Below are 18222 nucleotides of genomic sequence, written 5' to 3'. Positions count from 1 at the left end.
AATTTAACGACCGAGAAATTTATAGGGGATCGCATTCGCATGTTCAAAAATAAAGTCAGTGACCCCAAAAACGTGGCTGTAAAAAATAAACTCTTAAAGGTTAGTCAGAAATGCTTCCTGCAAAGGAAAGCAAAATAAAGCATTACATGGTGGATTCTGACTAAACTCCAGATACGTGGGTATCACAGAACTGGGCTGTGCCAAATAACATTAGGACAATGTTTCTAAATATTTACCTTAAAGGAGGAAACCATTGGATTTTTTTTAGATTTTGCTAGAGATAGCTCTCCAAATGGTGAAAATGCACACGGTTCTTGAAACCTACTGGAAAGCAGAGTATTTTGCACCAGAGCCATTTGAAAACTTTCCAAGAGAGTCCTAGTGCCCCCGCGAAATGATTAACCACTCAATTTATGTTCTTGTTTTCCTTCAAGCCCTTGAGTAGTCTAAGTGATTCAGAGGCACACACTGGTTGCTAATTTGATTTCTACCACCTTTAGTTAAACTAAAGCCTCATGGGCAACCTGGAACAGGAAAGACTTCAGTAATGATGCTTTCTGGTTCGGATCACACCAAAGCAGAATAACGATGGAATTTATTCAGTGCTTATTATGTACCCAGTAATAATAATAATAATTGCATTTATTAAGCGCTTACTATGTGCAAAGCACTGTTCTAAGCGCTGGGGAGGTTACAAGGTGATCAGATTGTCCCACGGGGGGCTCACACTGTGCTAAGTACTGTGATACACATCAGTACTGTGCTAAGTGCTGGGATACACATGGGATAAACTAGGTAGACACAGTTGACACAGTCCCTGCACCATGCGGGGCTCACAGTTTCAGAGGGAGTATAGATATTCTAATCCTGTTTTGTTGCCAACTTGCAATAATAATAATAATAATGGCATTTGTTAAGCACTTACTATGTGCAAAGCACTGTTCTAAGCGCTGGCAGGGGGATACAAGGTGATCAGGTTGCCCGGCGTGGGGCTCACAGTCATCATCCTCATTTTACAGATGAGGTAACTGAGGCTCTGAGAAGTTGCCCAAGGTCACACAGCAGACATGTGGGGGAGCCGGGATTCGAACCCATGACCTCTGACTCCAAAGCCCGTGCTCTTTCCACTGAGCCACGCTGCTTCTCTGCTTCCCAAGTGGTTAGTACAGTGCTCTGCACACAATAAGCGCTCAATAAATACGATTGAATGGATGAATGAATGTTTTGTATAGGAGGAAACAGAAGTTCAGGGAAGTTAAGTGACTTGCCCAAGGTCCCACAGCAGGCCCGTTGAGGAGACGGGACTAGAAACTGGGTCTTCTGACTCCCAGTCCCTCCCTCAGCTACTAGGCCACCCAGCCTTCCCAAGGGGCATGCCGACATGAGGATGATGATGGCATTTGTTAAGCGCTTACTATCTGCCAAGCACTGTTCTAAGCACTGGGGAAGATACAAGGTAATCAGGTTGTCCCACGGGGGGCTCACAGTCCTAATCCCCATTTTACAGATGAGAGAACTGAAGCCCAGATAATTTAAGTGACTTGCCCAAGGTCACACAGCTGATAGGTGGCGGAACCCAGATTAGAACCCACAACCTCTGACTCCTAAACCCAGGCTCTTTCCACTAAGCCACGCTGCTTCTCTCTGTCCCAGGTTGCGGTCCATTTGTCATTTGGGCATGAATCTTGCCCAAAACAAGAAACATGGACAGTATGTGCATCTGCCTTGGGGAAAGACAGAAAAAAATTTCTAACTTGCTCAGTCTGTACTTCGCCACTCCTCATGAACCTCCAATCCCTCCTTGATTACTGTATCAGTCTCCTTGCTGACTTCCCTCCTCCTATCTCTCCCCATTCATTCATTCAATCAATCAATCGTATTTATTGAGCGCTTACTGTGTGCAGAGCACTGTACTAAGCTCTTGGGAAGTCCAAGTAGGCAACATATAGAGACGGTCCCTACCCAACAACGGGCTCACAGTCTAGGAGGGGGAGACAGACAACAAAACAAAACTGTCCCTCACAGTTCCCCCAGTCCAGTCCATACTTCACTCTGCCCTTCAGATCATTTTTCTACAAAAACGTTCAGAACAGGTTTCCCCTCTCCTCAAGAAACTCCAGATGGGCAACCATCAACACTCATTCATTCATTCAGTCGTATTTATTGAACGCTTACTGGGTGCAGAGCACTGTACTAAGCGCTTGGGAAGTACAAGTTGGCAACATTCATTCATTCATTCAATCGCATTTATTGAGCGCTTACTGTGTGCAGAGCACTGTACTAAGTGCTTGGGAAGTACAAGTCAGCAACATATAGAGACGGTCCCAACCCAACAACGGGCTCACAGTCTAGAAGGGGGAGACAGACAACAAAACAAAACTGTCCCTCACAGTTCCCCCAGTCCAGGCCATACTTCACTCTGCCGTTCAGATCAATTTTCTACAAAAACGTTCAGAACAGGTTTCCCCTCTCCTCAAGAAACTCCAGCTGGGCAACCATCAACGTCAAATAAAAAATTCCTCATCATTGGCTTAAGAGCACTCAATCGCCCTGCTTCCTCCTACCTCAACTCGCTCCTCTCCTCCAATCCAGCCCGCACGCTTCGCTTCACTTCCCTCGATCTCGTCCAGCTGGCTGTCGACCTCTTGCCTGGATTCCCTCCCGCTTCACATCTCACAGACAACAACTCTCCCCATCTTCAAAGTCTTATTAAAAGCACGTCTCCTCCAAGAGGCCTTCCCTGACTAAGCAGCGTGGCTCAGTGGAAAAGAGCCCGGGCTTGGGTGTCGGAGGTCATGGGTTCAAATCCCGGCTCCACCAATTGTCAGCTGTGTGACTTTGGGCAAATCACTTAACTTCTCTGGGCCTCAGTTACCTCATCTGGAAAATGGGGATTAAGACTGTGAGCCCCCCACCCCGTGGGACAACCTGATCACCTTGTAACCTCCCCAGCGCTTAGAACAGTGCTTTGCACATAGTAAGCGCTTAATAAATGCCATTATTATTATTTTTTTATAAGCCCCCATTGCCTCTTCTCCAATTCCCTTCTGCACTAGAATTTTCCCCCTTTATTCACTCTGCCCTCAGCCCCACAGCACTTATGTACCTATCTGTAATTTCATTTATCTATTTCAATTGTTTGTCTCCCCGCTTAGTCTGTAAGCTCAAGCAGGAGGGTGACCTAGTGGCTTGAACACAGGCCTGGAAGTTAGAAGGACCTGGGTTCTAATCCAGCCTCTGTGACTTATCTGCTGTGACCTTGGGCAAGTCACTGCACTTCGCTGGGCCTCAGATACCTCGTTTGTAAAATGGGGATTCAATACCTGTTCTTTCTCCTAATTAGCCTGTGAGTCCCTCGTGGGACCTGAAGATAATAATAATAATTATGGTATTTGTTAAGCGCTTTGTGCCAAGCACTGGTCTAAGTGCTGGGGTAAATACAAGGTAATCCGGTTGTCTCACGTGGAGCTCACAGACTTAATCCCGATTTTCCAGATGAGGTAACTGAGGCACATGGAAGTTAAGTGTCTTGCCCAGGGTCACACAGCAGACAAGTGGTGGGGGCAGGATTAGAACCCACATCCTCTGACGCCCAAGCCCGAGCTCTTTCCACTGAGCCATGCTGCTTCTCTGATCTTGTATCTACCCTTGCACTTGGAATAGTGCTTGTCACATAATAGAGGTCAGAGGGACCTCTATTCTATTCTAATCCCCTCTCCGCCAGTTGTCTGCTGTGTGATCTTGGGCAAGTCACTTCACTTCTCTGGGCCTCTGTTCCCTCATCTGTAAAATGGGGATTGAGACTGTGAGCCCAAGTGGGGCAACCCGATTGCCTTGTATTTACCCCAGTGCTTAGAATGGTGCTTGGCACATAGTAAGCACATAACAAATTCTATTATTATAATAATTATATTAATTATATTATATCTTATCTTATCTTATATTATATTATATATTATATTATATTATGTTATATTATTATATTAATTATATTACCAAGCGCTTAATACAGTGCTCTGCACACAGTAAGTGCTCAATAAATACGATTGTTGATGATGAACTGTGGTACCTGTTAAGCACTTACTATGTGCCAGGCACTGTACTAAGTGTTGGGGTGGATACAAGGAAAACAGCCCCTGTCCCATGTGGGGCTCACGATCTCAATCTCCATTTTACAGACGAGGTAACGGAGGGGAGGCACGGAGAAATGAAGCGACTTGCCCCAAATCACACAACAGACAAGTGGTGGAGGCAATATTAAAACTCATGACCTTTTGACTCCCAGGACTGGGCTCTATCCATTAAGCTACAGTGAGTACATAACAAATACCACGATTATTATTATTAGCTTTTGTCCCTACGCCATGCAGTTTTGAGAAGGGAATTGTTAAGAGTCCAGGAAGCAGGGAGACCCAGCCTGAAAGCAAAGAATCTACTTCAACACTGGTCTGGTGAACCACAATCGACCCCACTTTAGAGCCAAGCAAGTCAGAGTGTGCCATTTATTCAATTATTCATTCAATCGTATTTATTGAGTGCTTACTGTGTGCAGAGAACTGTACTAAGCGCTTAGGAAAGTACAATCCTGTTTCTCTCCCCTGCCTATACTTACTCCAGTCAAGATGGGTTTGGCAGGGATTAGAAAAGTTTATCGAGCATGACCCCCAGGGATTCCCTGTTTAGAAGCCATTCTTTTCCGGAAGCTAGAACGTAATTTTTATTCCTTGGACTTCTTTCTGCCCAAATCCTAAACTCTGGCCACTCCCCATCAACCTCTTCTTGAGCCATGTCTGATAACTCTAACAACTTGCTTTTCATTCAAAATTCTAGCCTCTTCCTTTTTCTGCTTCTCAAAACTCTAGTTCTCAGTAGGGAAATCCCAGATTCTTTGACGTTTTCCCCCTAATATGTTGAATACTCTAACTCCTGCCATTTTATTTGTTTTACAGACATTTAATTAAAATGTCGCATCTTATTTTTGTTAATGCTCAATCATATCTGATCTAATGATTTAAAAAATGGATGCAATGCCATAAAACTATGTTCCTCCAATGACGATTAAAAAAAAAAACCTTCTGCATCTATGTTGCAAACCTATGGTGAATTGTACCTTGGGGTGACTGCTTGCAATGAATAGTACGTGAATCAATTGTATATTGAATGCTTACTATGTGCACAGCACCGTATTAAGAGCTTGGGTGAGTACACCAATATAACAGCCCTGTATATATGTTTGTACAGATTTATTACTCTATTTATTTTACTTGTACATATTTATATTCTATTCATTTTATTTCGTTAATATGTTTTGTTTTGTTGTCTGTCTCCCTCTTCTAGACTGTGAGCCCGCTGTTGGGTAGGGACCGTCTCTGTATGGACTTCCCAAGCGCTTAGAACAGTGCTCTGCACACAGTAAGTGCTCAATAAATACGATTGAATGAATGAATAATGAACAGCCCTCCAAAACTCGAGTTCAGATAATAATAAAGACGATGGTATTTGTTAAGCGTTGACTATGTGCCAAGCACTGTTCTAAGCACAAGGGTAGATACAGAGTAATGAGGTGGTCCCACGTGGAGTTTACAGGCTTAATCTCCATTTTACAGATGAGGTAACTGAGGCACAGAGAAGTCAAGTGGCTTGCCTAAGGTCACGCAGCACACAAGTGGTGGAGCCGGGATTAGAACCCACGTCTTCTGACTCCCAGCCTGTGCTCTTTGCACTAAGCCACGCTGCTTCTCAGATATTTATGGCAGCAGAAAGGAGTTCCATAGTGGGAAACTTTTCCTTTGTTCAGACACAGAAACAGTGGTACTTCCTCTGAAATCTTACGGCAACTGAGAAGCAGTGTGGCTAAGTGGAGAAAATATGGACCCGGGGGTCAGAAGGCCTGGGTTCTAATCCTAGTTCCACCACTTGTCTGCTGTGTGACCTTGGGCAAGTCACTTCTCTGTGCCTCAGTTACCTCATCCGTAAAACGGGGATTTAAGACTGTGAGCCCCATGAGGGACATGGACTGTGTTCAATCTGCTCACCATGTATATCTGCCCCAGTACTTAGTGCACTGCCTGGATAATAATAATAATAATAACAATAATAATAATTATGGTATTTGTTTAAGCGCTTACTATGTGTCAAGCACTGTTCTAAGCACTGGGGTAGATACAGTGTAATCAGGTCATCCCACGGGGGCTCATAGTCTTAATACCCATTTTACAGATGAGGTAACTGAGACACAGAGAAGTTAAGTGATTTGCCAAAAGTCACACAGCAGACAAGTGGCGGAGGCAGGATTAGGTTTATATTAAGGGCTTAACAAAAGCCGTAACAAAAATTGTAGGTCAGAGAAAGGACTGAATGAATATTACACCCACCCCTTTGGCTGTCCCACCAGATTCATTCATTCATTCAATCGTATTTATTGAGCGCTTACTGTGTCCAGATCCATGGCCAAACCTAAAGTGCTCAATAAATATGATTGAATGAATGAGTAAAAATCTTTAACTTCTGCTCCGCTGACTTTATCAAGAAATGAAAGTGTGCTGACATAATGTCTTAGAATTTATTCTGTAAATTCCCAAAGAGTAGAGTGCTAAGAGTTTAGTTCAGTGCTCTGCACACAGTCAGGGCTCAGGAAATTCCATTAATTGATTGACTGAGTGATGGAGAACTATCAGTGGTAATTCCTGCAAGCAACACTCAAAGGACCCTGCTCCTGCAGTGCATCCCCTGGATCCAGCGCTTAGAACAGTGCTTTGCACATAGTAAGCGCTTAATAAATGCCATTATTATTATTATTATCCCAAAATTCTACTGTTGGTTGGTTCTCTACCTGTGCTGCAGTGAGCAAAATTAAATGGCCAGTTAAGTTGCTACGTGAGCTTCACTTCCAAACATTATAATAATAATGATGGAATTTACTAAGCGCTTACTACGTGCAAAGCACTGTTCTAAGCGCTGCAGAGTTTACAAGGTGATCAGGTTGTCCCATGGGGGGCTCACAGTCTTAATCCCCATTTTACAGATGAGGGAACTGAGGCCCAGAGAAGTGACTTGCCCAAAGTCACACAGCTGACAAGTGGCGGAGCCGGGATTTGAACTGATGACCTCTGACTCCAAAGCCCGAGCTCTTTCCACTGAGCCACGCTGCTTCCCCTAATAATGGCATTTATTAAGCGCTTACTATGTGCAAAGCACTGTTCTAAGCGCTGAAGAGGTTAAAAGGTGATCAGGTTGTCCCACAGGGGGCTCACAGTCTTAAACCCCATTTTACAGATGAGGTAACTGAGGTACAGAGAAGTTAAGTGACTTGCCCAAAGTCACACAGCTGACAGTTGGAGGAGCAGGGATTTGAACCCATGACCTCTGACTCCAAAGCCCGGGCTCTTTTCACTGAGCCATGCTGCTTCTCTATTATAGTAATAATAACAATGATAATTGTGGTATTTGTTAAGCACTTACTATGTGCCAGGCACTGTACTAAGAGCTGGGGTAGATGCAAGGTAACTGGGGTGTACACAGTCCCTGTTCCACATAGGGCTTCCAGTCTTAATTCCCATTTTCCAGATGAGGTAACTGAGGCCCGAGAATAATAAATAAATAAATAATAATGGCATTTGTTAAGTGCTTACTATGTGCAGAGCACTGTTCTAAGAGCTGGGGGGGGGATACAAGGTGATCAAGTTGTCCCACGTGGGGCTCACAGTCTTATTCCCCACTTTACAGATGAGGTAACTGAGGCTCAGAGAAGTTAAGTGACTTGCCCAAGGTCACACAGCAGACATGTGGCAGAGTCGGGATTCGAACCCATGACCTCTGACTCCAAAGCCCGGGCTCTTTCCACTGAGCCACGCTGCTTCTCTAAGTGAAGTGACTTGCCCAAGGTCACACGGCAGACAAGTGGCAGAACCGGGATTAGAACCCAGGTTCTTCTGACTCCTGACTATAATGACTACCAGAAAAATAAAATCACACTCAGTTCCACAGAAGCTTCACTGCTATTGCAAGTAATAGGCCAAAAATGTGAGGAATATCAGCTATATATTCTAATGCAGTGTACATTAAAAGCCTTCCTCATTCAGATGCAAGTGATGCCAAGAGATTATAATTTTTATACAATTCAATTTCTTTCACAATACTGAACTGACATGGCATTGTCTGAAACGATTGCTTGTACAATAAAATGTCACAAGAGCAATTTGCATAATGAAACAATAATCCTCGTAACAAAATAGCTGGGAACCTCACTTCTGCATGAACTCTCCCTTTATGACCGAAATCATTGTTATGGATAAGGCAAAGATTCATTTTAATAGACCACTTTAAGAGTCTTTAAGCCTCTTGAATACGTATAGACCACTTTAAGAGTCTTTAAGCCTCTTGAATACGTATAGAAATGAGAATATAAATTTGAAAAGGTCTTTACTGGGGGAGTCTTGCAAGAGCTGAAAAAATGATAATAAAGGTGTTCTGCTCCAATGTCTCCTCGTGAAATGAAAGATTTGCCTCAGGGCCCAAAGGTAGGTAGGGGTTCTAAATGCTTTCACTCTTCATGTCCATTCACTAGTAAATCATCTTGTTCATGGAAGGAGCCAGGGCTTGGCAATCAGAGGTTGTGGGTTCTAATCCCGCTTCAGCCACTTGTCAGCTGTATGACTTTGGCTAAGTCACTGAACTTCTCTGGGCCTCAGTTCCCTCATCTGTAAAATGGGGATGAAGCCCGTGAGCCCTACGTGGGACACCCTGATTACCTTGTATCTACCCCAGTGCTCAGAACAGTGCTTTGCACAGAGTAAGCGCTTAACAAATGCCGTCATTATTATTATCATTATTATTTATTCATTCATTCAATCGTATTTAGAGTGCTTACTGTGTGCAGAGCAATGTACTAAGCACTTGGAAAGTCGGCAATAAAGAGAGAGAATTCCTGCCTGCGATGGGCTTACAGTCTAGAAGGGGGGAGACAGACATCAAAATAAGTAAATAGGCATCAATAGCGTCAATATAAATATTCAGAATTAGAGATATATATACATCAAGACAAATAAACAGGCATTAATATAAATAGCATTATAGATATGTACACATATACACAAGTGCTGTGGAGCTGGGAGGGGGGTGGAGCAAAGGGAGTGCATCGTTTTGTTTTGTTGTCCGTCTCCCCCTTCTAGACTGTGAGCCCGTTGTTGGCTATATGTTGCCAACTTGTACTTCCCAAGCGCTTAGTACAGTGCTCTGCACACAGTAAGCGCTCAATAAATACGACTGAATGAATGAATGGATCGTGGTGATGGGAAGGGGAGGGGGAGCTGAGGAAAAGGGGGGCTTAGTCTGGGAAGGCCTCTTGGAGGAGGTGCACTTTCAGTAGGGTTTTGAAGGGGGAAGTTTGATGGGCGGATTTGAGGAGGGAGGGTGTTCCAGGCTAGAACGAGGCACAGTGGGAAGGTTAGCAGCAGAGAAGTGGAGTGTGCGGGCTGGGATGTAGAAGGAGAGAAGGAAGGTGAGGTAAGAAGGGACAAGGTGATGGACAGCTTTCAAACCAACAGTGAGGAGTTTTTGCTCGATTTGAAGGTTGACAGGCAACCACTGGAGATTTTTGAGGAGGGGGGTGACATGCCCAGAGCATTTCTGCACAAAGATGATCCGGGCAGCGGCGTGAAGTATAGACTGAAGTTGGGGGAGACAGGAGGATGGGAGATCAGAAAGGAGGCTGATGCAGTAATCCAGTCAGGAGAGAAAAAGTGATTGTACTAACAAGGTAGCGGTCTGGATGGAGAGGAAAGGGTGGATCTTGGCGATGCTATGAAGGTGAGACCGATAGGTTTTGGTGACGGATTGGATATGCTGGGTGAATGAGAGAGCGGAGTCAAGGATGACACCAAAGTTGCGGACTTGTGAAACGGGAAGCATGGTAGTGCCGTCCACAGTGATGAAAAAGTCAGGGAGAGGACAGGGTTTGGGAGGGAAGATAAGGAGCTCAGTCTTGGACATGTTGAGTTTTAGGTGGCAGGTGGACATCCAGGTGGAGATTTTCCAAAGGCAAGAGGAGATACAAGCCTGGAGGGAGGGAGAGAGAGCAGGGGTGGAGATATAGATTTGGGTATCATCCGCATAGAGAGGATAGTTGAAGTCTGAGCCCGTTGTTGGGTAGGGACCATCTCTATATGTTGCCTATTGGTACTGCCCAAGCGCTCAGTACAGTGCTCTGCACACAGTAAGCGCTCAGTGAATACGATTGAATGAATGAATGAAAGTTCACCAAGGGAGGGAGTATAGATGGAGAACAGAAGGGGACCAAGAACTGACCCTTGAGGAAACCCTACAGTAAGGGGATGGGAGGCGGGGAGGAGCCCGCGAAGGAGACTGAGAATGTATGGCCAGAGAGATAAGAGGAGAACCAGGAGAGGACGGAGTCTGTGAAGCCAAGGTTGGATAGTGTGTTGAGGGCATGGTTGACAGTGTCAAAGGCAGCTGAGAGGTCGAGGAGGATTAGGATAGAGTAGGAGCCGTTGGATTTAGAGAAGCAGCGTGGCTCAGTGGAAAGAGCCCGGGCTTTGGAGTCAGAGGCCATTGGTTCAAATCCCGGCTCTGCCAATTGTCAGCTGTGACACTTTGAGCAAGTCACTTCACTTCTCTGTGCCTCAGTTACCTCATCTGTAAAATGGGGATTAAGACTGTGAGCTCCCTGTGGGACAACCTGATCACCTTGTAACCTCCCCAGCACTTAGAACAGTGCTTTGCACATAGTAAAGCCTCCGACCCACATCATCCCCCGGGCCTCGAATGCCCTCCCTCTGCCCATCCGCCAAGCTAGCTCTCTTCCTCCCTTCAAGGCCCTGCTGAGAGCTCACCTCCTCCAGGAGGCCTTCCCAGGCTGAGCCCCTTCCTTCCTCTCCCCCTCGTCCCCCCCTCCATCCCCCCCTTACGTCTTTCCCTTCCCCACAGCACCTGTATATATGTATATGTTTGTACATATTTATTACTCTATTTATTTATTTATTTATTTTACTTATACATATCTATCCTATTTATTTTATTTTGTTAGTATGTTTGGTTTTGTTCTCTGTCTCCCCCTTTTAGACTGTGAGCCCACTGTTGGGTAGGGACTGTCTCTATATGTTGCCAATTTGTACTTCCCAAGCGCTTAGTACAGTGCTCTGCACATAGTAAGCGCTCAATAAATACGATTGATGATGATGATGATGATAGTAAGTGCTTAATAAATGCCATCATCATCATCATCATCATTATTATCATTATTATTTAGCAAGAAGGAGGTCACTGGTGACTTTTGAGAGTTAGGATACTGGTTCAGGCTACTAAGGGCAAGTTTGTTGTGGGCAGGGAACACGTCTACCAACTGTGTTGGCTATTTTCCCCCAAGTGCTTAGTTCAGTGCTGTGCCACAGTAAGCGTTCGAATGCCACTGACAGATTGTGAAACCCTGGAGAGCCTATACTCTTGTTCCTTTGAAAGAAGAACTCCCCTGTTCTGGACACTTCAGTCATTCCATTGCCTCGAGGTAGCAGGCTTCCCAAGTGACTCCTTAGGGTTTTTCCCAGATTTTATTCTGGGAAAAAAATCATTTTCAGAGTGATAACTGAATAAAATAAGCTAAAAAACTATGTTATTTTTGGGAGAGAAACTGTATATGATGTTAATAAAGTCTTAGGTGAAAATGACAAGAACGAAAAGGGGATTGGTACTCAAGTAACAGAAGGGATATAGACTGTGCTCTTCTTCCTCAGAATGACCCACTTTCTTTGGCGTGAGGCAAAAAATAATTTTCGGTTGGTATACGCTCCAGGATGGAGGGGAAGGAAAAGTGCAAGCTGTCACTTAATCGGTCTAGCACGCTGACGTACTCCTCGCGAGAAACAGCACGGCCCAGTGAAAAGAGCAAGAGCCTGGGAGACGGAGAACCTGAGTTCTAATCCCAGCTCCACCACTTCCCTGCTGTGTGACCTTGGGCAACTCACTTCTCTGGACCTCCGTTCTCTCATCTGCAAAATGGGGATTCAACATCTGTTCTCCCTCCTGATGATAAGTTCCATGTGGCGCCTACTTATCTTGTATCTACCCCAGCGCTTAGTACAGTGCTTGACATCTAGTAAGCGGTTAACAAATGAGAGGCAGTATGGCTTAGTAATAATAATAATAATAACAGCATTTATTAAGCTCTTACTATGTGCAAAGCACTGTTCTAAGCGCTGGGAAGGTTACAAGATGACCAGGTTGTCCCACAGGGGGCTCACAGTCTTAATCTCCATTTTACAGATGAGGGAACTGAGGCACAGAGAAGTGAAGTGACTTGCCCAAAGTCACACAGCTGACAAGTGGCGGGGCTGGGATTTGAACCCCTGACCTCTGACTCCAAAGCCCGGGCTCTTTCCACTAAGCCACGCTGCTTCTCACGCTGCTTCTTTAGTGGAAAGAGCCCGGGCCTGGGCTTCAGAGGACGTAGGTTCTAATCCCGGCTCCACCATTTGTCTGCTGTGTGAACTTGGTCAAGTCACTTCACTTCTCTGCACCTCAGTTACCACATCTGTAAAATGGGGATTAAAACTGTGAGCCTAATTGGGATAACCTGATAACCTTCTATCTACCCCATTCATTCACTCAATCATATTTCTTGAGCGCTTACTGTGTGCAGAGCACTGTACTAAGTGCTCAGCACTATACTAAGCACTTAGCACTGTACTCAGCGCTTCAGAGCAGTGCTTGGCACAAAGTAAGCACTTAACAGATACTATTATTATTATTAAAATTAATAATAAACTCAGTCGATATAAGGTATCTACTGCCTCTCAAAGACCCATTCAGGCTCCACCCAATGGACTCCCCTCATGTATTTTCATCTTCCTTCTAGGCCGCTAATTTTAACAGGCTGTAGCTGGTAAATAATCAAAATATTTAAAAACCTTAGTCAGATTACCAAAAGTAGCTGACAATACGTTATTTAATCACAAGCAACCATAACAGTAAAGGTAACAAGTGAAAGACTGTGACAGCTTAGTCTAATGGCAAGAATCAAGATTCCATATGAAGACAGTTCACTTGTACTTTATAGGTAGATTCACAAATGGGATTAGGTACAAATTGAATCCCTTTAAACAAGTGTAATCAAATACAATTTCTTGAAAGTAAAAAACAGACTATATGTAATTTTATAAGCAAAGGCAGTGATGGAAGTAGGAGTTTCTTACCATGGAAAGGTGTTAATTCGTACCCTGTTCTTATAAATTAGTATTCCTCCTGACATCACTCCAATCATAATTTCATTGTTACTTTGATCCTTCAAAAAAGAATAAAAAACACATTGCAAAACAGAATGACAGGTTTGAATTTTTCAGACTAATATACGGAAGAGGGAGCAAATATTACTTAACAGTAAGGGGCAAGTTTTCAAAAGCGACTCGCTAGAATTGAATCACACAAAATGTAAACAGCAGTAAACCGAAATTTTCCATCTCTTTTCTTCCCTTCGTATGGAAGAACACAAAATAGGATTGCCAACTGAAACGGGTTTTCAGATCTGAAGTTCAAGTTTTTTTCCTGGCTAACAGCCGGATGGCATCAGAGAAGAATGGAAGTCACCCTAAGGAAGTGACTCAGCTGGAAGGGTCCGAGGGGCTAGTATACTTGAATCAATCAATCAGTGTTATTTAGTGCACTGTACTAAGCATTTGGGAGACGCTGACATAACAGAGTTGGTAGACAGTTTCCCTGCCCATAATGAGCTTACCATCTAGGGGGCTTGAATCACTTTGCCCCCTCCTACCTCACCTCGCTAATCTCCTACAACCCAGCCTGCACATTTCGCTCCTCTAACACTATTCTTCTCGCTGTACCTCAATCTCGTCTATCTTGTCGCCGACTCCTAGCCCACGTCCTACCTCTGGCCTGGAATGTCTTCCCTCCTCAACTCCAACAGACAATTACCCTCCTTCCCTTCAAAACCTTATCGAAGGCACATCTCCTCCAAGAGGCCTTCCCTAAGCCCCCCCTTTGCTCTTCTCCCACTCCCTTCTCTATCACCCTGACTTGCTTCCTTTATTCATTCCCCTTCCCAGCCCTACAGCACTTAATCAATCAATCAATCAATCATATTTATTGAGCACTTATTGTGTGCAGAGCACTGTACTAAGCGCTTGGGAAGTACAAGTCAGCAACACATAGAGACAGTCCCTACCCGACAGTGGGCTCACAGTCTAGAAATATACACTTAGGTATATATACAGATATATATATATCTGTAACTTACTTGTATTAATGTCTGTCTCTCCCTCTAGACTGTAAGCTCTTTGTGGGCAAGAAATGTGTCTGTTTATTGTTATATTGTACTCTCCCAAGGCTTCAGTACAGTGCTCTCCACACAATACAATGTTCAGTAAATATGACTTCTGTTTATTCTGATGACTTGACTCCTGTCCACATGTTTTGTTTTGTTGTCTGTCTCCCCCTTCTAGACTGTGAGCCCGCTGTTGGGTAGGGACCGTCTCTGCGTGTTGCCAACTTGTATTTCCAAAGCGCTTAGTACAGTGCTCTACACTCAGTAAGCACTCAATAAATACGATTGATTGAATGAATGAATGAATGAAAGACAGAGTTGGAGATTTGAAATTAAAAAGTCACCTTCAGATGGCTTTTGCATCTCTGCAGTGCCCCAGGGAATGGTGGAAAATACTATGTTCCTTCACCCACCCTCCATTTCCTTGCCTAATCATTCTACTTCCAAGCCAATTAGGCTTGGCTCTTTCCCAAGGTGATGACAACACCTTTAAATAGTTCATTCATTCATTCAATCGCATTTATTGAGCGCTTACTGTGTGCAGGGCACTGTACTAAGCGCTATTGAGTGAGTGGCTGGTAGGGTCATTTTCAACTAGTCACATGAAGGATTTGCAACTTGTGCCTCTTGCCACAAGCTGCCAAAGAACAAAGGGAACCTACCTGGGAAATGTACTTTGTACGTGTTTTTTTCTTTCTGAAACTGCATCTTTAGGCTTGGGAGTCTGCCTGATTGACAGTTCCAGCCCCATCTGCAAAATGGGCATTCAATACCTGTTGTCCCTTCTCCTTACACTGTGAACCCTTTGGAGAGAGGAACTGTGTCTGCCCGGATGATCTCGGATTTACCCCAGGGTTTAGTACAGTGCCTGGCACATAGTAAGCACTTAACAAATAGTTGTTTTTTTGGCTTTGCTTTGTTGTTTTTTATTCATTCATTCATTCAATTGTATTTATTGAGCACTTACTGTGTGCAGAGCACCGCATTAAGTGCTTGGGAAGTCCAAGTCGGCAACATATAGAAATGGTCCCTACCCAACAACGGGCTCACAGTCCTACACCTGAAAATCCCACCAAAGATTTAAGGTGGAATACTTTTTTCTCTGATAATTGCTAGATTGATTGTAAGCTTGCTAGAGGACAGGGATCATGCCTACTTACTCTACTGTTCTCTCCCAAGTGCTCAATACAGTACCCTTCACACAGAAAGCACTCAATAAAGGCCACTTATAGACTGATAATTCATTTGGGTGACACCCGCCATATGTTATCACTAGTGCTTCTATTTCAGTCTCCCGATCAAACCTGGCTCAATCACAACGGGAAGAGCAGAAAACAGCAACCAAAAGTGGCCCCTGGGCCGAACCGTGGGTGAACCTGGGAAAAGTTGCTGGTTCTTTTACTTTCCAGGGAGGGCAGCCGTGATTTGAGGATCACACCCCTGCCCCGGATTCCTGAACCAGCTGCTCACCGTACTTCGATCTCGTCTATCTCGCGGCCGACCTCCTTCCCCCTTCATTTACTACAGACCACTACTCTCCCCACGGTCAAAGCCTTATTAAAAACACATCTCCTCCAAGACACCTCTCTGACTAAGCCCTCAATTCCCCTCGTCCCTCTCCCTACTGCATTACCTCTGTGATTGGATCTGTCCCTTTAAAGCGCTTGAGAGTCACCCCACTCTCAGTCCCACAGCATTTAGGTCCATGTTTGTCTCTCCTTCTAGACTACACGCTCCTTTTGGGCAAGGAACGGGTCTACCGATTCCATGTGGTTCATACAGCGCTCTGCGCACACTAAGTACTCAATATATGTCACTGATTGATCGATCAGTTGGGTCAATGCCTTCCTAAAAGTCCACTGCCACCCAGGAAATGGATGATACTGTGCCCAGATGCTTTCAGAACAACCTTATCACACGATACACTTTGGCTGAACCCTGCCAGAGAACAAATACTACATTTCCTGCTCAGTGTATTTTTTGCAAGATGAATTTGGTAAAAAAAAAGTATCAACAAAACCCACTTATTGACTGATAATTCATTTGGGTGACACCCGCCATATGTTATCACTCGTGCTTCTATTTATTTCACTCCCGATCAAACCTGGCTCAATCACAACAGGAAGAGCAGAAAACAGCAACCAAAAATGGCCCCTGGGCTGAACCGTCACTTAGTGAGCTGTCTAAAAAGGAGTGATTCAAGCTCTGAATCACAGAAAATGGGAAAAAAATCTTACAGCTTTCTCTTACAAATAAAGAGCCAAGATACTGTGGCTTGGTCATGATCACACTAGAATACAGCATTAAAAGGATTCAGTTATGTTTAAGTGCTGACCTTAGGCAGGACTTTCTTTCTTGTAGAACAAAGATGAAGTTCATGTTCTACAAACGTCTGCAAATGATCTTCCTCAATTTCACCTTCACTGAGAACCCTGAGCATTTCAAGTAATGGCAATAACAGACTCTACTAAGTGGTTGCTGTTTGCCCGTTGTTGGGTAGGGCCGAGATTGGGATTTGGGAAAGAGTACCAAATCCTGTCGGTCCCAACATGAAAACATCGTTAATACCCACCCTTTCCTCTCCATCCAAACTGTCACCACATTAATGCAATCCACCCCAGCGCTTAGTACAGTGCCTGACACATAGTAAGAGCTTAACAAGTACCTTAATTAGTACAATCACTCATCCCATCCTGCCTGGATTACCGCATCAGCTTCCTTACTGACCTCCCAGCATCCTGTCTCTCGCTACAGTCCCTACTTGGCTCGGTGGAAAGAGCACGGGCTTTGGAGTCGGAGGTCATGGGTTCAAATCCCGGCTCTGCCAATTGTCAGCTGTGTGACCTTGGGCAAGTCACTTCACTTCTCTGGGCCTCAGTGACCTCATCTGTAAAATGGGGATTAAAACTGTGAGCCCCCCGTGGGACAACCTGATCACCTTGCAACCTCCCCAGTGCTTAGAACAGTGCTTTGCACGTAGTAAGTGCTTAATAAATGCCATTATTATTATTACTTATTAAGCAGCGTGGCTCAGTGGAAAGAGCACGGGCTTGGGAGTCAGAGGTCATGGGTTCAAATCCTGGCTCTGCCAATTGTCAGCTGTGTGACCTTGGGCAAGTCACTTCACTTCTCTGGGCCTCAGTGAGCTCATCTGTAAAATGGGGATTAAAACTGTGAGCCCCCCGTGGGACAACCTGATCACCCTGTAACCTCTCCAGTGCTTAGAACAGTGCTTTGCACATAGTAAGCGCTTAATAAATGCCATCATCATTATTATTATTACTTCACTCTGCTGCCCAGATCATTTTTCTACAAAAACATTCAGGACACGCCACCCCCCACCTCAAAAAACACCAATCGTTGCCTAGCCATCTTCTGTACCAAACAAAAACTCCTCACCATTGGCTTTAAAGCTCTCCATCACCTTGCCCCCTCCTAGCTCACCTACAACCCAGCCTGCACACTTTGCTCCTCTACTGCCGCTAACCTTCTCATTGTGCCTCGGTTTCGCCTGTCTTGTCGCCTACCCCAGCCCACGTCCTTCCTCTGTCCTGAAATGCCCTCCCTCCTCAAATTAATTAATTAATAATGGCATTTGTTAAGCGCTTACTATGTGCAAAGCACTGTTCTAAGCGCTGTCAAATCTGACAGACAATGACTCTCCCCCTGTTCAAAGCCTTACTGAAGACACATTTCCTTCAAAGGGCCTTACCAGACTAAGCTCCACTTTTCCTCATTTCCCCCTCACTTTGGCATCGCCCTGACTTGCTCCCTTCGTTCTTTCCCCCTCCCAGCCCCAGAGCACGGCACTTATGTACATATCTGTAACTTTATTTATTTGTATTGATGTCTGTCTCGCCCTCTCTAGACCGTGAGCTCGGAGTGGGCAGCGAATGTCACCGTTTATTGTTGTACTGTACTTTCTCATGCGC

At 44.6% G+C, this 18222-nt stretch overlaps 1 protein-coding gene across 2 annotated transcripts in view; it reads right to left on the bottom strand.

Moving 5' to 3' along the window:
• PTPN4 (protein tyrosine phosphatase non-receptor type 4) overlaps window positions 1-18222 on the bottom strand; it is a 246725-nt gene that overhangs the window by 132073 nt on the left and 96430 nt on the right. For both annotated transcript variants that reach the window (XM_038743503.1, XM_038743495.1), the window contains exon 9: window positions 13206-13294. In XM_038743503.1, the coding sequence (XP_038599431.1) occupies window positions 13206-13294 (89 nt within the window). The remainder of the gene's footprint in view (window positions 1-13205; window positions 13295-18222) is intronic.

Source organism: Tachyglossus aculeatus, chromosome 1 (assembly GCF_015852505.1).
Source record: "Tachyglossus aculeatus isolate mTacAcu1 chromosome 1, mTacAcu1.pri, whole genome shotgun sequence".
Lineage (NCBI taxonomy): Eukaryota > Metazoa > Chordata > Mammalia > Monotremata > Tachyglossidae > Tachyglossus > Tachyglossus aculeatus.
Note: the sequence above shows the minus strand (reverse complement) of the source record. Positions and strands in the feature narration are given on the sequence as shown.